We start from the raw sequence: 22929 nt of genomic DNA on the forward strand, positions 1-22929 counted from the left end.
GTTAGCATCAGTTTTAATTTCTTGCCCTTTCACCATGCCGTCTTGCTACCAAGATAATTTTGATCTTGGGACAATTTAGATGCACAGGGTAAGATGAAACACAGCATGCCCTTGTAGATATTTATTAAAACAAAGAAAATGGAAACATTGGAAACATAAAGCACCAAATTCATTTTAGTTACAAGCATTCACCCTAAGTAGCAATGTGTGCCATACCCTGAATACAGGTCAGTTAGGAATAGCTCAGGTACAAGTCCGTTTTTAGCAATAATCATGGTGAGTCTTGTCTTTAGCATGGCACCTCCTCATTCAGTGTAGTTCACTGAGCAACTGTCTAGGTGGTGAGACATGTTGATGAGGAAGACATCAGGATACCTCCAGCCCAGTGGGGAAGTCTAGACAGTAAACCAAGTGAAAAAAAAAAAAAACAGTAAGATAGTTTCACACACTGAGAAACACCATAAAGAATGTCATGTGTTGGTGAGTGAGTGGGGAGAGGAAATATAACACAGATGATCTGAGCTTAAGCCCAAATGATGGGAAATTACCCCCACAGACATCTGTGGGAAAAGAATCTCAGCAAAAGGGAAAGCAAGTGTGAAAGTCCCTCATCGGAAACCTGACCTTGAACCCAGTGCTTTCACACAGTCTCTCCCCACTTGCTCTTAAAACATGGACCACATGATTCTGTCGCTGTAGCAACTAAGTAGAGGTAATTCCCTTTGGATGAATTCCACTGCCATGTCTGTTTCTATTTAACCAGACTGTGTTCTTAAATCTTGTTACACCTTTGCTGGTGGGGAAACATTCTTGTTGGATGACAAATACTACCCAACAGGTGCTCCCCAGGATTCTTGTCCTGTACTGATGGGTTTTTTTCTTTTTTTTAAAGGAAGATGCTTTCCCTGTGGGACAGTGTAAATAATCACACAATCATGTGGGTTTCCACATAGAAAACCCCAAACAAATAAGAAGTCAAGGAAGGGCTCAGGGGAGGAGGGACAGCCCTTCTGGCCATGACCACCACCAAGTTTCCTACTCTTTTTTCCTGTAACATTTGTGACACTTAGAAAAGAAGCATCTCTTTGTAAATGGTTTAGTCATTAGTTGAAATAAAACATCCCCAATATTAACTTAATTATAAAAGTTCCTCTGTAATAGAATCCCTTCTTTCACCTGGCCTAACAGGCTCCTTATAAATGAATTTGGAAACAACACATCCTATCATATCCCTCTCAGATAGAATTATCTGTGCATGAGGAAACAAAAATGCCTAATTATGATCACCATCTAAATCAACCTCATAAAACATGTATCACAGGTGATATTTGGAAAATCTCGGTTTTCTTTCCAAATAATTTCCATTTCTTCTGAAGTCATTTCACCTTACATTCAGTGTCTCTGTTCTATTGTCTCCCCAGATTAAGAAGTTAGTACCTGGTTCATGATCAGCCCACTTTTTTCTCTCTAGTATAGGAAAGAGAATGGAAATTCAGAGGTAAAGTGAAATGGAGACCAGACATAGATTCGGTAAAGGCAATGACTGAAAGAGGCTGTTGAAAGGGATGCATGCTTCTTTATGGGAATACACTAGGGCTCTTGGTTTAGAGTTTCCTCTGTGGGTAGGATTCATTTAGCTATGAAATTAGAATCCAGTCAGTAGTCATCAGCTAGATTTTTTTGCATGCACGCAAGGTTGATATATGTTACTATCCTAGTTGACAGAGGAAGCTTTTGTTAAATAGAGCATCCAAAGCAGAATTCTAAGAGTTAAAATTTGGGGATGAGGATAAGTAGTATCATCCCTCAAGAACATGTGAGGCAGGCTGGGAGGTGAGTGAGAAGGTCAGGGGTGTCATGCCCCTGGGATTTATCAGTACCTGCTGCGAGAGCCACCCCCTTCTCTATTACCTCCTCGTCTCTGCTGGGAACAGGTCTCTCGAGAGTATGAGGTGTACCCCACCTACCAGGCTCTGTAAGAAGGCCACTGCTTTCAGCCATGCAGATTGTGCCCTTCAGGAGACTCTCTTCCCATAGACAAAAATATCAACGGTGCCTCTTAAGTTGTGCAGTGCCCGCTTTGCACAACTGTATGCTTCTGACCCCGCAGTCAGTGACACTCCTTACATGGAGTTTCAACCCACTAGCATTAAACCCAGTAATCCTGTAGTTACTTTACTACCCCTGAAACAGAGCCTCAACTACTCCAGACTTTTACCTATTGCTAGTGTAGGCACTTAATGAAAACTGTGGCCAGAGTACCAGAAAGTGAGGCTCTGTTCCCATACTTTAGAAACCAGCATCGTAATCTAGTCAGGATTTAACTCACCCAAACTTCTGTATCTGATCCCCAGTCATTTACAGTCGAGAGTATATAAAACCCACAAGAAAGATCCAAACAGGATCCAAGAATTTTGTATTCTGTGGTGTCACTGAGTAGTTGTGTGAAACAACCCAAACATCGCTGAGAGTGGGGGCTCTATCATATCGAGCGGAGTCTGCCATAGAGTGAAGGTTACGGAACAGTTACTGCAAAGCTGCATTTAAACCTTTAAATTCAAACCTTCACTATTAAACAGATTAGATTTAGATTTATACTAACTAAGTCAGATTTAGTGTTTATTCATACTTAGAATCCTAACTAGTTCATCCAAATTTGCCAAAACTTGCCTTATCCTAGCAGTTAAAGTCCCGTGTCCCAGAAACTGTTTATTGCTAAGTCACTTCAGTCGTGTCTGACTCTGTGCGACCCCATAGACAGGAGCCCACCAGGCTCCCCGTCCCTGGGATTCTCTAGGCAAGAACACTGGAGTGGGTTGCCATTTCCTTCTCCAGTGCATGCAAGTGAAAAGTGAAAGTGAAGTCGCTCAGTCGTGTCCAACTCTTAGCGATCCCATGGACTGCAGCCTACCAGGCTTCTCCATCCATGGAAGTTTCCAGGAGTGGGGTGCCACTGCCTTCTCTGCAGAAGCTGTTTAGTCCTGGGCAAACCGACAAATTGGTTACCTAGTACTGCAAAGCAAGATTACAGAAAAATGAGAAACAATCACAACATAGTAAGAAATAGCACGTGTTGGCCCTTCGCTGACACTTGCTTCTCAATCTATACCTCAGTTTATTTTGTCACATCACAAACATTGTCAGTCACAGACTCTCTAACAAAAGGAGTAAATACAATCAAGTATTGCATTTTAAAAAGATTTCCTTCATTTCCAAAAGGTAAGGATCATTGTTAAATACTTGATTCTGTTCACATCTCATTAAATCGCTGGTTTTGAGTATTTACTCAAAGTAGCTGCCGTCCTTGCAAGTGAATGAAGAAGAACTTTTTAATGAGTTAACTTTGTAATCACTATGTTAGTATTTATATGGCAAAGGGAAGCTAACAGAAAAATGCAAGAGGCTTTTTGGATAGAGAAAAATAAACACTCCAGTCTTGTCATGTCGCTGTCTGCTCAAGGGAAATTTGAAAATGGAACATTTTACAGTTTGGGATACTTGACTGTAATCATGAGTTTATTTGGGTCTTTCTAAATTCAGTTTGACAGACTTCTGGGTGCAGATTTTATTTCTTTTGCAATTTCAGAAGTTCGATTTCAAAATGAAAAGACACGTCTAAGAGTGGAGTGGAGTATTTGTATGAAATTGGGAAAACTGGAAAAAAATAGATCCTGCTATTCATTAATTTCTATGTGACTCTACAATAATTTTGGGAGGGTTCCACCAAACTTTACAACTTTTTTGTTCTTTTGTGGTTTTTTTGGTGTGTGTTATTGTTGATTTAATTTTCTCTCTCTCTCTCTCTTTTTTTTTTTTTTTTTTTTGGTTAAAACTTAAAAAAATTGTCAGTGCTTACCTATACAACTTTCTACAGCAAATACTTATAATTTTCCAATTTCTTAAGGAAAATGTTGCTTACTTTGGAAATGACATCCAAATGTATGATTGAGTGTTGCCACAATTTGTTATACCAAGTGGCCTCTCACTGAAACACCTGATCCCTGTCCAGTGTGTGTTAGAGGAACAGTGAAGATCAGTACCTCTGTTCTCAAGACTGGGAGGGGAGTGGGAATTTTAAGCTTTGCTATTCGGTCAATGATTATTTGATATATCACTTGCAATGAGTCTCATATTAATGTCTGTTTCTCAACTAATAACCGTTAATCACATCATAAATCCCTAAAGTTGGATGTTTTTGAAAATTGTTCTAGTTTTGCTACCACCTGAACAGCCTTCAACAGTTAGGGGGACCTTGGTTACTGTCGGTTTGGGGTGGGGTTGGCTTTGGTTTTCTTGTTTTTTTGTTTTGTTTCATTTAAGTTTTCTTGTTCAATCTTTGCTCGAACCCGAGAACTTTAGCTGCTAGGTTAGAACTCCTGTCTGCTTTCCTGAGCCTTGTTGCTAGTCTTTATGTTATTCTGGTTTGTTCCTTCTTACCCTGCTAACTTCTAGCTGGACTGAAGGGTAAGTGTTCCCCTATAGCTAGCACAGCTCAGATAATCAGACTAGATTATCTGACACCTGCAATGTGCTTCCTCCCTCTCCTCTGAAATCTTCCTCATGTCTAGACTTTGTAGTAAAACTTTTTATGTAATTTTCCTGACCTTAGGTTGGAAATGTAAGCTTCCATACTGGAACTAGGATGCATGTGATGTGTGCATAATTGCCTCCTCTCCTTGGCTTTCATATTGGCATCAAATGATCCTCTGAGTAAAGCCAACCATTAACATCTCCTATTTTTTTTTAATTCCAAGAATATTAATGAACATCACAACGAAATGGCAAATAATGCCTTCGTTTCATGGAATTCACAGCTACCTGACTGCTTAATGCCTGAAAACAGATCATTTTGCACTCTGATGATGTGTTGTTGTTGTTTTTCCTTTCCCATTCCAAAGGTTAGAATGGTCAGAGAACTAATGGTGTGGTAACCATGGATACCTTCACAAACAGAAAGGTGGGCTAGGAAACCCAAAGATGGTAACTGAGCAAGACTCCAAGAAACTGCAGAACACAATTAATAAAGTAAATGCATTATTTGAACATGAAAGAATTCATTCTGCCTAAATTGAGGGTGTACTCTAAAACCCAATAGAGGTTAATTTTGAAAAGAGAGATATAATACATGCAGCTACCACACACAAAAGCAAGAAATTGAGGACACAATTGAAATCATGTAATTTATTCACAGAAGCTTCAGATTCACAATCTCACAATGTCATGGAGGGTTTAGACCTCTAGTCTCAAATCTCTCTCCACTGCTCTCCCAAGAACAAAGACAACAATAACGTTTTTTTACATCTTTTGTATTTGTATTCATTTTTCTAAAAATACACCTGTAAGAGAAAAAAAGAAACTTTAAAACTTAGAAAATCATTCTCTTCACTATTTATTACTAAAACAGAGTATACAGTTCCTTTATTCATAGAGGAAAAAGTCAGTCACCAAAAATGTGGAAAACTTGACATTAGAGGGAGCTAGAAAAATTGGTCAAGAGAGCAGGCAAATATGTACTCAAGTATTCTGAATGCTCACTTAGAAGTTGTAGGTCGCATCATTTCTCCTGACCATTTAATAATAGTCCTTGACTCTTTTCGTTTCTTAATTTTGCTTTCCCCCTCCTTCCTTTTTTTTTTTATCTTTCCTTTTGCATAAATGTACCCCTGGCTAGCAGACAGATTTTTTCTTTTCTTTTTTTTTTTTACCACTCCAAGCAGATACTTAATTCTTAATTTAACTTTCCTTCCTTTACATGTCTGATGAGGCATTTTTAAAAGCTTACTGGAGAATGTGAACTTGGTAAAAATTTAGGATTTTGCTATACTTAAAAAAAAATCTACAAGATGGATGAATAGATGACTGAGTGAATTTTTTCCAGTAAAATTACGTGTATTTGCCCAACAACACATTGATATCTTAATAGACTTCCAAATAGTCATTTGCCTGATTCCTGTCTAGAGTTTTGTCTGAGGAGATTTTTTGCTATATCTTCTTGTATTGTCAACTTGCAGTTACTACATTGCAGGAATGCAACATCAGAGAATGAATTCAGTATTAACTTGCATGACCCCAAACCACACTATAAATCACATTTCTTCTCTCCATAAAGTATATGACTTTTTAAAAGAATAGGCTCTCACAGTAAGGTCCAAAATTTTCCAAATACTGTGGTAGGCTCTCAATAGATCATAGTAAATGAAGGGTCACTTCTTTGTTACCTACTTCAGGCACATCTACATATTGTTACATTATTAATTAGTCAACTCCCGAAAATTTGTGTTAGCTCATGCTTCAGTGCCATAAAAATGTTATCAAGTACTCTGTAAATTGTAAGTAAAGCAGGGAAAATTACAGATCACTTATTTGTATCCTGATCACTGACAAAAATCTCTGATGATTTTTATTCAAAGCATTTGCCTTGTGAAGAATCACAAAAATGAACATTGATATAAATATCACGTTTATCCCCGTGGTTGTCCTGTCAGTGATTTCTGCAAAATGCAGTGTGGCCCTTGATAGCTTCTGAGGAAGCCTTTTGGTGTTGGCTATGCAAGTTAGCTTGACTGAGTCAAAGGGACCATGAAAGAATTAAGTTGTTTCTCAAGGGCAGCAGGCAGGGGAGGACCAGTCTTTTGCTTGCCGTGCAGAGCTCAGGCAGGGAGCAACATCCCCTGGTTATTACTTGGTCATGGCCAAGATAAACTCTTCTAGAAAAGTCTGTAAACAGCCAGCTGCCATCAATCATTGTCATTTCTTTATTTCATGTCTTCTGATGAGGTTGACTACTGTCATTGTTCGTTATTGTCCAAACCATACATTCACTCTTACACTGTCAAGCAGATATGACAAGCACACATTTTCCATATAAGAAAGATACAAAGTCACCTTTTAATTTGCAGTTTGAGTTCACAATGACTTTATAGTTACATTAGCTATTCTCTTGCCTCAAGCATCCATCAGGAGTAACAGCAGCCATAACTGTGCTCTAAATTTCAGTGATAAAACAGCTACCTCTAGTTTATTATAAAAGGGATTCAGTAGAGAAAGGAGCCTCTCTCCGACAGTTTATTAGCAACGTAGTCATAGTTTATTTTCAACAGCAGAATTTTTTTCTCTAGCCTATAAAAAGTTCTAAAATGTAATATTACAAAATAAAAAGAGAGATTTGACCTTTTCTGTTTATTCCCTGAGCTGCTGGGATAATAAAGTCTCCATAAAATGAAAATTGAAAACTGTATTATCCACTCCCCTCAAGAAAATTCCATTTGGTAGACCTTACTGCAAACTTACCTAAATTTTTTTTGGATCAGAAATAAGATCACACAAAAATGCTTGCTATTAAGAGATCATGAAATAATACGATACGTGCTTTCCCATTGTGAGGGAGAAAATATCAAACATGAAGTAAACCCAAACATCGTGATGGGTTAAAGAACAGATAAATGATAGGATGGTCAATGAGGAACATCACTTGAAATTTAAGCAGATTAAATGAGAGTGTGAAGTCCACATAATCATATCATTCCAGGAACCATGATTTTCTCAAAAAATTTTCTCATTTTCTTAAATGCCACACCAAAATTGTTTTTCAGCAAACTTGGGGTAAAGATTTTAGTTGGTTTCTACTTGAAAGGATACCTGCCTTCCTGAAGTCTGTGCATCTGTCAGCCTTTTCCTTTATCATGGATGCCCACTGATATTTCCTTAAATTTATAAATGTGGCTTAGGCACCATTATTCATTTAAGTTCAGTGTGAAGTCATTCTTCTATGCCCATGCTGTAGAAGACTTCAAAATCTTTTATACAGTTAAAGCCCAGAAGTGAAACAAATAGCATTGTTTGGAAGATGTGTTGAATTATGCCCTCGCTCCAAAGCCTATGAAATACATAGCCCATTTTCAGTACATGTAAAGCCCTTGCAAATCAAGCAAGAGTTAGCAACTATTCAGCCAAGTCTGAAAAAGGTTAAGACTGAAGTAAATTCTTAAAATTCAGTCAATCCCTGCTTTCTTAAATAAGTAAAACACACGCACGCACACACACACACACACACACACACGTAATAATGAAAAAGAACATTGGTATGTGTCTCTGAAAGCAAGAGCTAATCCAAACCTCATTAGAGCTTTAAGCTTCTACTTTCCCCTCCTAATTCTGTTTTGCTCAGCCTAGTATTTAAATTCATTTGCATTCCCTTGACACATGCCAAACATTGGCAAAGGAATGGATCCCAAGGTGTCCTGAATCCAGGAATTGACTTTCTCACCCTTTTGCTCTGGGCTGTTTTCCCCTTGCTAATGTCAACATTGGAGTTTTCTTTTTCTCTCATCAGCCTGTTCCAATCGTTTGTACAGGGCAAAATGGGATTGCACAGAGCATTTAGTTTTTAATGTTCAGCACTGTGGAAGAACAGACTGGGCCATTGCAAGGATGACTGGATGGTGTTGCTTGAGAAGCACCCACAAGTTCTTTGAAACAGAATTTAGAACAGCTGGACCGCTGCAGTGTTTTATTTTAAAATAGACAACATATGTAATGCATATGGTCCTAGACATGTATGGAGACACAGGCAGACAATCTGAATGGTATCCAAAGACACCTGCACCTAGAATTCTGTTTCCTTTTATAAGATTTTTTTCCCCCCTAAGAGCACATGTTCCCACTTTGGGATTTGCAAGATGCCATCTGAATCCCCATGTGTGTGACTCCTTAATAAAGTCAATGGGAAGTTTCCTGGGATGGAGGTGTCAGAGTAAGTCAGTTAATAAATACCTCTCAAGGACCTGGCTCCTCTGGGAGCTGGCAGGGAAAATAACAGATCAGTAACGTACCCTCAAGAAACATATTATCTATCAGGGAATTTAAGTGTGTGTTCTGACCACAGAGAAACTGGAACATCACCCAGCAAAAACACAGAGACAGAGATTAGGAATTAATTATACAGGGCCAGAGGAGAAGCATAAAGCAGAGAGCTTGGGAAGGACTCTCAGCTTCCTAGAAACAATATGGTTTAAGAGGCAACCTCTAACTAACATTAGTGATCAATGTAGAGACAGCCTTGGCTCTCTGAGAATATTAGACCAACTGACTTTGAGAGCGGTGAGAAGCCTTCTCGTCCACTCACGGCTAAGGCGGACACTTTGTATATGCCAGGTACCTAGGTGCTTTACAGATTCTTCTTACCAGATCCTGTCAACAACCACCTCTGAGGTAGACTCAGACACCTTTCTCAACTTAACACATGAGGAGAATGAGACTCAGAAACATTAGTCAACTTCCTCACGTCTCATATCTTCTAATAGCAGAGCTGGCCTCACATTCGGTCTTTGTGACCCTCTAAGCCCAGCCATCTAAGCACCTGCTATCCTACCTCAGATAAATTGTTCCTGTTGAATTTAATGTGTCAACATTTCTGAAAGTCAAGAAATAGAAAATATTTGTTGACCAACTGTATTTATTTATTTCAATGAGATATTAATAAATTATTTTAACACATATGTCTTGAGTGCCTGCTGTGTGCCAGGTTCTGTTGTAGGTGCTGGGAGCACAGCAGAGAACAAAAATTTCAAAATCCATGTTTGGATGGAGCTTCAAAATCACATCCCTTCCATGGACACCTTAAAATAGCATTCACCACCGACTGATTCTCTCCCCGCCCCCCCCCCCGCCCCCGAATATAATAAACTCAGTGAAACTCTCAGAAATTTCATGGAAGCCAGCCACCCTGTTCAGCACTCTGAGTTGTTGGAACCATTGAAATAATGAGCCTAATTCTGAGTAAATGATGATTTTATGTAAGCAAAATCCAGGGGCTGCTCGGTTTACTTGCTGGAAATCCCCACTGCATTAAGCTCCATCCCACGCACATGGAAGGTGTAAAAGGGGCCTTAAGAATAATTAAGTGACAGTGACACCAGAAAGGGAACTGAAAGTTTGGCTCATTTTAAACGTGAGGACGGATCAACACTTCTGCCAGTCTCCCGCACCTCTTTAAAACCAGAGCTCACAGGAGCGTCCAGACCCCCTCCCTCAGTCCCAGGCTCATTCACCATGTGAACTTACAAGAGACAAAAGGAGGAAGAAGGGAAACAGGAATTTTTATGTTGATAGGGTTACTTTCAGAAAAGGAAAACAGGCGAATTTTAAGCCTATTTTAAAGCCTGCTTTAAATTGTCGGTAAAAATGAAATTGTTCTTTCTATGAAGTCTAAGCCAAGAATTAGCGTGGTGAAGCTGTCTTATGATGATGGATGGGGAAGGCGGGAGGGTGGGTCTGTACCCGGGTCTCCACAGAGGAGCCAAGCCCTCTTTGCACATCCGTTTCCTGAACTGGCAGCCAAGCAAAATAGTTCATCACCAAGTTTTCTAGAGGCTCAACAGATAAAGAGTAAGAGGCTTGAAACACGGGCTATATTTTTAACAGCCGCAAAAGAGAGTCCTCTTCTCTCTAGCTGAGTGACCATTTGCGTCATCATAATTGAAGAACAGTAAAATGGCAGAGCCAAGCTGGTAAGGTGAATGGCCCGATCAGTTAGTCAGCCTGCCCGCCTCCTCTGGGAAATCTGAGAGCAGGAAGCTGGTGCTGGCCGAAACTCGCCTCATCTATCTGCTAGAAATTGGGAGGCACAGCGTGAGTGAGGCTTTTTATGAGGATGAAACAGGACGAGCAATTGGTGTGTACCCCACTGTTAGTTTCTCCAGGGACTGACACGATGGGGCTAAAAGAACAGACTTGTCCTAGGCGATGGAGCAGTACCGCCTGGGTTTCAGGAGTGTCATCTTGCAGGAGACACCTAAGGTTGGAGCAGGTTCAAACCAGTTGCCTTGGGCCACGGGAAACACACACACACACACCCCACCCCACCCCACCCCACCCCGCAGAAACAGCTAGCCTTTTCCTCAGAACCAGCTTCCTGGCCACCTCTCTTTCCAGCCATCCTGAATCGATGGAGAAATACAGCTTGGAGACCACATTACCAGAAAAAAGAATGCTCAAAGATTAAGCACCTAACCTCCAAATTGAAAGCACTTTCCTGAAGACAAATCTCAGGCAATTAACCCAGCAAAGAGCCAGATTCTCTAATAAAATTTCTGCCTGTGTGATAGCCCTTCCAAAATCTCGTGTCTTATCCTCTGAAAGGAGCGAATTGGCTATTAAAACACACGTTCTTCAACTTGCCTTCTGGAAACGGTTGCTTTCGTGTGTCTTGGGCATAAACAACACATCCTGTTCAAACACTGACCACTTGCTGAAGATTTAAAAACCTAATAGGAAGAAGGCATACATCTGACACACCATGCATTTAGATTGGAATGATACACGAAAGTAATAATATGAGGGAAAATCATCATCTTAATATTACCCTGTAACTGTAACCCCCATTTTCAGTCAGCCCCCAAGCAGGGAAGAAAAAAAGCTGCCTGGGATGAAGGCCACGTTTGAAAATATTATTCAAACACCTTCTCAAGTCAGAAATCCATTCTCTGCATGTCCTGACAGCATCGCTGGTCCCTGGCAGGTCCCTGTATTCGAGTAGAATGTTGCACGCAAGGAGATGAATACACTCTTGCTTGATTTAAGATTCTTTTTCCTTGCAGCATTTCAGGAGAGTGAGTAACTATGAGATGGAGCGAGCCGATTCTTTTAATTTCTAGGACCTTCATTCCCTCCTCTTCCGAGATTTGCTTGGTCTCACTCGAGTTGAATTCTCTGAGTTATTTTGCCGATTGAATATAGACTATTTTAGTTACACATATTGAGATTAATTAGTTAGCCCTTAGGAGGTTTTGCCTACAGCCTTCACCCTGTAAGGAAAAGTGTGAATACATTGAGACTATTAATTCACAATAAATGGCAGATCATAGCCCTTGCTGAGTAAATTTGTTTGTCTTTCATAAGCTTTGCTAACTGAGTAAGCACACTATCTCAGGCAGTGTCCTTTGCTATCACTAACTAAATTCCCAGTGAACTTATTCTCCAGGTTTCAGTGGAAATCTTTTGTTATTATTTTGTTTTAATTTTGGAGGATGGGGACCCAAATCTTTTGTGCAACCAAATTGGCCACGGGGATTTGAAAGGGGAGGATACTAATATTGTCACTTGGCTGAGAATCAGCATAACCCTTTTTTTCCAGATGATCCCAGTAATTGTAGAGAAATTACTCTAGACATAACCACTGGAATGGCAGAATCTATTAAAAATTGAAAAGCTAAATAGGCTTTTATAAGCAAAGATCCGATCTGCTTTCAGTGTTTGGTGAAACACAGGCGAAGTTACGGTCGTGTGCTTAGTTTTTCAAGAACAACATAAATGCACGAGAGTTGTGATCATTTGATAAACACGTTGATGCCAATATATTTTTGCCGAAATGCAATAAACTCACCAGTAAGTGATGCAAGTTGACAATGGGAGGTAAAAAAAGTATCTTGGGGACGTTGGTGGGCGGCAACGGGAAAACAGCTAGCGTTCGTAATGCTTAGTGAATTCCTGTGTATTTGAAATGTCAAAGAAAATGCGATGTTTCTCTAAATTGTGTCTCTCTCTACATGTATAAATGAACAGACGCAGATAGAGCTCAAAAACATGGCATGGATGAATTTATCTCTTCCAACCCCTGTAACTTTGACCACGCTTCCCTCTTTGAGATGGTGCAACGCCTAACTTTGGATCACAGACTTAATGATTCCTATTCTTGCCTGGCAAGTATATTCTTTGGTCTACAGCAATTTAAATGCAATAACGTTTTGAAAGATAAAATATTTCTCTACCTTTGTGTCAGAAGCTCTTCTCCCCATTACGGAACCTCTTTAACAATTATAAATGTGTTCTTGATTTCCTGGGTTGAGATAGTTTTCCTTACCAAAGAAAGAAGACAGAGCGGGAGGAAGTTATCAGTAGAGACAGATCCAATTCCTCAGCCTCCCTATCTGAGCTTCCCCCTTTTCAGCTGCTGCATGAGAAATATTCTCAAGAGGATAATCGAGTTTGGCACCTACTTATAGAGAACTTGTAAAAATTGCCTTGGTTTCTTAGTCTTCAAGATCCCCCTCCCACCTCACCCCAGATAATAAGACCCTGTGCTCCTGTCTCAGAAATGAATGGGTCCTTTTTGTTTATATTTTTAAAGATTAAAATGATTTGTCAATAAAGTTCACTTCCCCTTTCATAAGCTAAATGGGTTTGGGTTTGTTTGTTTGGGTGGCTTTTTTCCCTACATGGTATTCCAAGCATTTTTTATACCCTTTGAGGGAATTTTTTTATGGTGCTTAAGATGGTTAGAAGTCCAACTCTCCCACAAGAGCATGGATATTTCTTAAAATCCTGTTTTAAGCCCAGATTTAAATCATTTACATGCAAAGGACTGCTATTATGTCTTTATTGGATTTCTGAAGATACATTTTGGGCTTTATGCTATGCAATTTAAAAGAGACTCAATTTATTTTCTTCTGCAAACCAAAAATTGTTATTTTTTAAAGATAGACTGTTGATCCCACTTTATAGATGGGAAAGGTGAGGGCAAAGGATACAATGGCTTTACGCAGAGGAGAAGCCTCATCTCTCACTCCACATACTAAGATGAATATATCTGTATATTGTTAATATTAATTAACTCAGGTTGACATTTTATTGATATCAACAGAAATATAATGAAAATCTGGGTGTTTTTCTTTAAATGATACGGCTTTCTCCTAAATCTGTTCCAATTTTTCTTTTAAATTCCTTTTTTTGTTCTTTGTCAGAAGCCAAAATATAAAAATGACAGATAAAATAGTCCAAAAAACAGAAGCAGGATTATGTGGAATAATTTATTAATCTTTGTCTCATAAAAGATTCATTGATTATCTCAGGTTTAGAATCACATTATCAGAAGTTTGAACTTTGCCAAACTGAAAAGGAATACATCATTTTGACTTTTTAAAAAAAAAAAGGCTTACCTTGCATTGCAAGGCAGTTTTTCTCAAATATGTTTTCTGTGATTATGTAATTATTCACATAATTATAAATTGTGTTCATGAAACTTGTAAGAATTTGCCTCTGAACTTAAATCGTTTCCTTTTATATATAATTCCTAGTCTCTTGAGGAATGTTTTTGAGACATATTATTTTCAAGACTTTTTTCAAATTGTACTTTCTTCAGTTTTCTTTTTCACTAAGACATTCATCACTGAGGAGTGAATGCCGTCTAAAGAATTAAACCAGAAATGAAATTTTGACGCTTGCTTCCTGTTAGTCATATTCAGGCCTAAAAACTCCAAATTAATTGTGAATAGTGTAAAATAGTTTCCTTTCCCATTTTTATACCTGTATGTATTAATCATCATCCCCCAATTTCAGAAAATAAGAGCCATTAAGAGGACCCCATCTCCTGCCTCCATACATTCCATTTTCTCATTATTACAGTCTTTTTTTCCAGTCAGTTTTGGAGACCGACCAGCAGGGATACATAAATTTTTCTGTGTCTTCGACTGAGCTCCTAATTGATATTTCTTCAACTCTTTTCAAAGCAGCTATTTTGGCATCTACAAAAGACTTGGTGTCATCTGAGTCGTAGAAAATATATTTTAATCTTTCACAGCAGTGTTGTTTCTAAGATTTAGCATTTGGGGTAGCAGATGGAGTGGCAAAGAAGTTGCCTATAGGGGCAGCCCACTGCCTCGACTACTCTCCCGCCCTCTGCAGTAACTTATCATTTGAAATAGGAAAGATGCCGTCTTTCGTCGGATGCATTGCTGAGCTGCATGTTGTCAATCGAAGATTCCCTGGATCCCTAGCACAAGATTCAAGTGTTGCGGGGGCCTCCCTTGCTGCACTTCTGTGGCCTCTACCTGCCACCCAGTCACTTTCTCCTTTTGCCTTTTCTCTCCCAGGATGGAGAGGTATATTCAAAAGATGACTCAGAGAAGACCCTCAAAGTAAAATTAGGTTTATATTTAAGATCATCCTAAATTCCCAGCTTATAAAGTACCACGTCAATTTTTATTTCTGGCTTCAGAAAGGTACTCAGACTGAAAGACGTGATTTCATTATAGGCTTGTCCCAAGAGTGACTTTGAGTGGCAAGTCGCTAGGCCTTACTGAGCATCTTTTTTCTTAAGTGCTTGGTGGAGGCAGCAGTTTCTACACCATGGCACCTCCTAATGTGCTCTGCATGAGAGAGTCCAGCCCGATTCTTTTTTAGAGCAGAGTTTTGTGTGGTCCTGCAGCACGCAAATACATAATAAGAAAACAAATAACTGCCAAGGAGAATATAAAGCACTCAGCCTGGGCACAGGAAGCTCCTCTCAGTTTAGTTGAATCATATATGATTCACAACTTGAGAACTTAAAGTCATGTTGTTCTTTTTGGAAAGTTCTGTTATTATCTTCATTTTAAAATCTAAAATATATATATATATATTTTTTTTTTCTTCCAAAGTGAAAGGATTTATGAAGTCCTGGCATGAATGTAGATCAATCCTAGTATTTGTTAATGCTCCAGAGTATTAAAAATACAGAAGATACAGAGAAAGACAGAGCTGGGTTTGAGTCCTGGCTATTTTGTATTCTTTGTGAGCTCTTATTTTCATTTCCTCATCTGTGAAATAAAGATAAACCTGCCCTGTCTACTTCTCAAGGTTGCCATGGGCTCAACTAAAAGCTCTTGTCAAGGGTAAAGCACTGTACCAATTTAAGGCATTAATGTTATTATTTTCTCTTATCAGTAACCAAGACTTTGCCCTAGCCCCACTCCAGTGCTCTTAGGGTTTACAGTTTGGTGTTAAAGCAGTGGGTGAGACTCTTGTTTCTGGGATCTTGCCCTCTGCTAGTCCATGCTCCATCACTTACTAGCTGTGGGACACTAGGGAAATTCCATGTGCTCCCTGAGCTCAGATTTCCCATCCGTCCAACAGGGAGAGCAGCACCTCCCTCACAGGGCTCTGGTGAGGACTGAACTAGCTAGCACACATGGTGTTTGACAGAGTGACTGGGGCTTAATAAGCAATCAAGAAGCGTTGGCTCTGGCTATTTTTAACCCCCTTCTCCAGTCACCCCCAACTGTAGAGCTCTCCCCCAAATAAACCCAACCTATATTTGAAAGGTCTCTCCTTTATTCCCCAATCAGGGCTGGTTCAGCCCTGGCCAGGTGTTTGTACTAGACGAGTACTGCGCCCGGAACGGAGTCCGAGGATGTCACCGACATCTGTGCTACCTCAGAGACTTGCTTGAACGGGCAGAAAACGGCGCCATGATCGACCCAACCCTCCTTCACTATAGCTTCGCCTTCTGTGCATCCCACGTCCATGGGAACAGGTAGGCACGTGTCAGGGGTATTCCTTTTAAACAGATGTGTAAGGTGCTGGCAGTGGTTTACAGCTGGTCCTGCTTTAGGGTCATCTCTAAGTCTACACATTCCTATTTGCTCAGTAGTACAGACGTGTGGGCGCACACACACACCAGCCACACAAACACAAAGAACATACACACAGGTCTGAATTTCTTCTGCTTTCATGAGTCTCCACAGAAACGTCACACAGGACTTCTAGGGTGGTCTCTGATGCACCTTCCGCGTACATGGTGAGCAAAAACTAGACGTCAAGCAAAGGCAGAGTTACACAGAAATTGATTCTTTGAGAAACAGGGATGAAATCCCATGGTAGCATTTAATGAAAGACCATGATTCAGATGGGGTGGCAGGATGCTGGGAGAGTCTCCCTGAGGAATTGATGCTTGGGCCGAGTACTGAACTAGGAGTTGAGGGGTTCTGGGCGAAAGGAGGAGCATGTACAAATGCTCAGCAGAGGAAACTCAAGGGCTGAAGCAAGCAAGGTGATGCTGGGAGATATAGATAATCATGACACTGAGCTTAACCAGAGAGCTGGGAGGAACTTCAGAGACCATGGTGTAGTCAACCCCTTTGGTTTATAGGTTTTACAGACAAGACCAGAACATCAGTTCTTCTAACTACATACTAAGTACTTTCTTTCTTTAGACATTGCCCAGCTCCTGGAGGAAAAGATCTATGTTCTGAATAATGCAAAAAGCAGCAAATAAGAATGGTACCATTTGGCTCTCAAGACCTGGAATAAATTTCTGCACTGCCACAGCCAGTTTACTATCCCAGTGTGTGTAGCCTCACATTACTAGAAAGAGAAGCCTCCATTACCCCCACGAACCCTTACCAATAGCCAGGGAAGGCACACACAGGGAAAACTGGGTGGCTTCAGAAACCCAGCCTGCAGTGAAAAACTTACTGCTCTGGGGAAATTCTTACATGGGAGAGTCTAGAATTGACAGCCTTTTCTTTTAAATCAGAACCATGTCAGTCATCTTTGCAAGCTATACAACTCTGGAATATCTGTGGGGTTGGTTCTGTGCTTTCCCTCTCTCTAGTGCTGGTAGATTTTATGAGATGCAACTTCAACATTTAGAGCTGGGTAACAATAGCACTGTAGGTTTGAATATTTAACAGGCAACAAGATTTTCATCACCCCTCATTGTTACCAGGTTTGCTAGCCCAGCACATGACCTTTCATTTGCATAAAAGATATTCATAAAAACTCTGATACCTGGGGACTATCTCTGCATAATTCTGCTTTTTATAAATATGTACACTTTGATGACTATCTGTTACAGCCTCTTGGACTGAATTCTTTAAAGAGAGAGAGAGAAGTTGCATTATATTCTCTGGGTTGTCACACTGTATTCTACATATGTTACTGAATAAGGAAGTGTTATAAAATAATGAAGTGTTTTTGTAAACTCCCTGGTAAACATCATCATGAATTATGATACACATTGTCTGGATTTCATATTGTAAGACTGCCACTTGATTCACAGTTAGGTTTATACATCTTGTCATGGAAACAGTTTTGGATTTCTTATTTTCTTTTCAGTTCTGATTTTCCTTATGCAAGTTTGCATCTTTTTTTTTTTTTGCTTATTATTTTAGTTCGAATGCATTTGCTTTTGCTGTTTGATGCATCCCTCTTTTTCTTTCTTTTGTTTGTGCATGTGTATGTGCTCTTGATTCTCCCATGGCTGGCCATACTTTGTGCATGCTCCATGCGACCACCCCCTCTCCAAAGTCAACAAATGCATGCGTACCTTGGTGGGCTGCCACCAAACACAGACCCTGAAGGGAGCAAAACTCCCTCCCCATCTGAACCAGAGGCTAAAAAAGATACCAAAAAGGAATCCAAAAAAAGAAAAAATCCCAAAACCCAGGCAAATCCAGAGCCTAAAAGGTAAGATGTTTTGTGTCTATTGGCTTGTGTTTTGGGATGTCTGTGACCTTTCCCTCTTCCCCATCTGTGCTGAATCTCAACCTTAGCAAACAGCAAGCTTTGTATATTCCTGAAGTCTCTGTTTGAAGGTGTACTTAAAAAAACCCTAGCAATGGGCAAAAATATCATGTATTAGGACTGAATTTGAATCGGGTATTTAGTGACTCTTAAAGCATGTTCATATTGAAAAAGACTAATTGTGCAATATGTAAACAAAAGCATGAGTCAGATTGCTTTTTTTGGTGGCGTCTAGTTAGGGGCCAGGTACCTTAACAAGTCACTCATAATAAGCAACCCATGATTTATAATTTTGAAATTATGGTTAAGGGGAAAATAAAATGAGTTGGCTTAAAATGAGTTTATACCTTTATAGTAGGGCCATCGTTTTCAGCAGACCCTCTCAGTTCTACATTTATTGCATGAAAGTAGTCCATTTTCAAATAATTGTTTATAATAAAGGCACAAAGTAATGTCTGTCACCAAATTAATGACTCCTCATAGAATCATTTATATGATGAAGTCACCTTTAAAATACTTTTAAGTTCTAAAATAATGTTTATCCTCTCTTGTTTCCTGTGTCTTTTAGATGTTCTCTTTGTGAATTGGTAAAATGGCAAACCGGTGGCTTTTATTCCCTTTTAAAGTAAATGAGGTAGATGTACAGTTATATCCAGCATTATCCCTATGTCCTTCTTCACCTTCCCTATCTTGCCTCAAATTAACACTAACATTTTAAAGTTTCATGGTGAGGTTTTGAAATGGATGTTCTGACCCTGACATTGCCAAAGGACACAAAGTTCTCAGGGAGCTATGCTCTATGTTTCACTATGAATTTGCTCAGTTGAAAATTTCTAAGTCCTAAAATTCATACAGTTCACTGTAGGCAGACCAAATGAAAAGGCCAGTTTCACTTCCTAGAAAATGAAGCAGGCAGTAGATCATTGTATGCCAGTCTATTAGTGAAGGTCAAAGAAAGCCCTGATTTCATGGGAACACCCATCTTCTGAGCTTGCAGTATACGCAGAGAGAAGTGGAGTGGAGTTTTCATGTTTCCCTGTGTGGGTCAGAGTGTGGGGCAGAAGTAGCTTGCAGTCGGTAAGAAAATGCGGAGTATCATAGGTGCCTGAAAAGGAGGCTTCTCTGGCTGCTGTCCAAGGTCCTGGTTTTGGCATGCTCGGCACTGAAGTGGAGCAGAAAGCAAATGGCTGCACTTCCTGGAGCCTGACCTGTTTCCTGTGCCATGAAAAACTACCAGGAAAGATTGTGAGTGGTACTTTCAGGCTTATACAAATAAGGGTCTATATTTGCTATTTTTGTAAGGAAGAAAAATCATAATCTTAAATATCTGTACTTAAGTGTGATATTCTGCAGTCTACAAAATGCTTTTAATATACTCCTGTCTCCATACATGTCACTTGCTATAACATTTTCAGGTCAGGTGCTTTTATACCCATTTTGCAGATGATGAAACTGAATGTCTGAAAATTGAGGTGGAAAACCCAGATATTCTGAGTCTGAAGTTCTTCTTTGTACCACATCAGCACTGTACATAGATTCTACTGATCTGAGTATTAAAGCCTGTTCTGCATAAATCTAAGATGATCATATCTCATTTCAGTGCCTCAGTTTTCTCATCTGCAAAATGAGCACATAGAATCATAGCATCTCTTATACTCCATCAATCTCTAAAATTATCTTCCATGGGCTGTAACAAGTTAAATAGACCATTGTTCAGTTCAGTCGCTCAGTCGTGTCCGGCTGTTTGTGACCCCATGAATCACAGCACGCCAGGCCTCCCTGTCCATCACCAATGCCCAGAGTTTACCCAAACTCATGTCCATCGAGTCGGTGCTGCCATCCAGCCATCTCACCCTCTGTTGTCCCCTTCTCCTCTTGCCCCCAATCTCTCCCAGCATCAGGGTCTTTTCCAATGAGTCAACTCTTCCCATGAGGTGCCCAAAGTATTGGAGTTTCAGCATCATTCCTTCCAAAGAAATCCCAGGACTGATCTCCTTTAGGATGGACTCGTTGGATCTCCTTGCAGTCCAAAGGACTCTCAAGAGTCTTCTCCAACACCACAATTCAAAAGCATCAATTCTTTGGCACTCAGCTTTCTTCGCAGTCCAACTCTCACATCCATACATGACCACTGGAAAAACCATAGCCTTGACTAGATGGACCATTGTTGGCAAAGTAATGTCTCTGCTTTTGAATATGCTATCTAGGTTGGTCATAACTTTCCTTCCATGGAGTAAGCGTCTTTTAATTTCATGGCTGCAATCACCATCTGCAGTGATTTTAGAGCTAGAGATCTCTTCAAGAAAATCAGAGATACCAAGGGAACATTTCATGCAAAGATGGGCTCAATAAAGGACAGAAATGGTATGGACCTAACAGAAGAAGATATTAAGAAGAGGTGGCAACAATACACAGAAGAACTGTACAAAAAAGATCTTCACGACCCAGATAATCATGATGGTGTGATCACTAGTCTAGAGCAAGACATCCTGGAATGTGAAGTCAAGTGGGCCTTAGAAAGCATCACTATGAACAAAGCTGGTGGAGGTGATGGCATTCCAGTGGAGCTATTTCAAATCCTGAAACATGATGCTGTGAAAGTGCTGCACTCAATATGCCAGCAAGTTTGGAAAACTCAGCAGCGGCCACAGGACTGGAAAAGGTCAGTTTTCATTCCGATCCCAAAGAAAGGCAATGCCAAAGAATGCTCAAACTACCGCACAATTGCACTCATCTCACACACTAGTAAAGTAATGCTCAAAATTCTCCAAGCCAGGCTTTGGAACTTCCAGATGTTCAAACTGGTTTTAGAAAAGGCAGAGGAACCAGAGATCAAATTGCCAACATCCGCTGGATCATGGAAAAAAGCAAGAGAGTTCCAGAAAAACATCTGCTTTATTGACTATGCCAAAGCCTTTGACTGTGTGGATCACAATAAACTGTAGAAAATTCTGAGAGAAATGGGAATACCAGACCACCTGACCTGCCTCCTGAAACCATTGTTAGAGTTCATAAATAAAGTGTAATTAAAATAAGGCTACTTGTCACCATTTAATGTGTTTGCTATATGCAAAGTACTATGTGAAGTGCTATTTACGTATATTATCTCATTTTAACCTTAATGCATCACTGTGAGATCTGTATTATTATTACTATCACGTAACAGATGAAGAGTTTGAGTCTCAGATAAATTCATTCACTGTCTTCAGTGAGCATGGTTCACATAGCAAACATGGTTGTTCTATCTTTGGAGCTTGGATTGGTAACTTCTCTGCCTTATTACCTGCCCAGCATTAGCACTCTGTATGGTATGAGATGCAAATTCGGCCCACTGAATATGAGTTTCAACATTTCCAGGTGACCTACTATAGCAGCCATCTGAATTAATTAAAGAAATTAATTAAATAATTAATTTTTAAAATTACTTAAAAATTTCCATTTTTGCCCTGAAGATGTCCACAGTCAGTCTTGGCCCACCTGGTGATTTTGACCTTGTAGAAAAAGAGTGTATCTGGAGCTTAGGGCCACCTAGAGGAGACGTTCCTTTGAGCACCAATTAACACTGGAAAATATTTTCCTACCTCTTTCACCGGGATGAACACTGTTTACATGTGGACAGGTTATCTATTCTTTGACTCACAGTAAGAAGGAACCGATGACCCATGGAAACAAATTGCCCTTTAACTGAATTTAACTCAATAATAGATCTCATTCCTATTGTCATCTCCCAACCAACTTTAGATTAGGTAAAAAGTAGCTTTTTGTCCATTGATTAATTTTTTTACCTATTAATAACTCAGCAGCCCCAAACATGGAGGCAGAGCCCAGCCCTGCTGCAGCTAGACATCATTAGTGATCACTCAGGTGCTGGTAACTGAGTTTATCCCATCTTCTCTGAAAGCCTGTGCTACATGTTTGTGAGAGAGTATGCCTGTTATTGTTGTTAGTCGCTAAGTTATGTCTCTCACTTTTGCAACCCCATGGACTGAAACCCTCAAGACTCCTCTGTCTATGGAATTTCCTAGGGAAGACTACTGGACTGGTTGCCATTTCCTTCTCCAGGAGATCTTCCCGACCCAGGGATCAAACCCACATCTCCTGCATTGGCAAGCAGATTTGTTACCACTGTGCCACTATGCCTACTTGAATCCAGAACACCTAATCCAGAGTAGACATACCTGGTCAATTTCACTGTTCATGATTCCAAGCAGTGAAAGATAATGGAACCATCGACATGCCTGGAATCTTTTAGATTCTTGACTTGGGGTGATCTCTTCCCCAAGGGGCACTTGGTGATGTCTGGAGACATTTTGATTGTTACTTTGTGATGCTGTTGTCATCTAGTGGGTAGAGGCCTGGGATGTTTCTAAAGATCCTACAGTGCACAGGGCAGCGCCCTGCACACAAAACCCAGAACATCAAACTTCCAGGTGTTGGGATGAAATTTCTTCTTTTTGTTTGGATTTTGGTTTCTTTTATACAGATGTATTCTGTGTCTAAAGGCTTGACACTGATCTTCAGCTTGTGCAGGGGTTGTCACAGAAATCACATGGGGAGTTTGTAAAAATGGAAAGAATGAGGTCCCATCTTCAAATAATTTGGTTCAGCAAGTGTTCGATGGTGCCAGGCATCTTCCCTTTTTAATCATTT

At 40.0% G+C, this 22929-nt stretch overlaps 1 protein-coding gene across 23 annotated transcripts in view; it reads left to right on the forward strand.

Annotated features, from left to right (window-relative positions):
- CADPS (calcium dependent secretion activator) overlaps positions 1-22929 on the forward strand; it is a 478855-nt gene that overhangs the window by 327414 nt on the left and 128512 nt on the right. For 12 of the 23 annotated variants that reach the window (XM_027958224.3, XM_060402265.1, XM_027958228.3 and 9 more), the window contains exons 12-13: positions 12562-12698; positions 16101-16288. In XM_027958224.3, coding sequence (XP_027814025.1) covers positions 12562-12698; positions 16101-16288 — 325 coding nt within the window. Of the gene's footprint in view, positions 1-12561; positions 12699-16100; positions 16289-18063; positions 18223-22929 lie in introns of all 23 variants that reach the window. The other 11 variants (XM_060402261.1, XM_060402259.1, XM_060402264.1 and 8 more) reach the window with 1 other exon arrangement.

Source organism: Ovis aries, chromosome 19 (assembly GCF_016772045.2).
Source record: "Ovis aries strain OAR_USU_Benz2616 breed Rambouillet chromosome 19, ARS-UI_Ramb_v3.0, whole genome shotgun sequence".
NCBI classification, from domain to species: domain Eukaryota; kingdom Metazoa; phylum Chordata; class Mammalia; order Artiodactyla; family Bovidae; genus Ovis; species Ovis aries.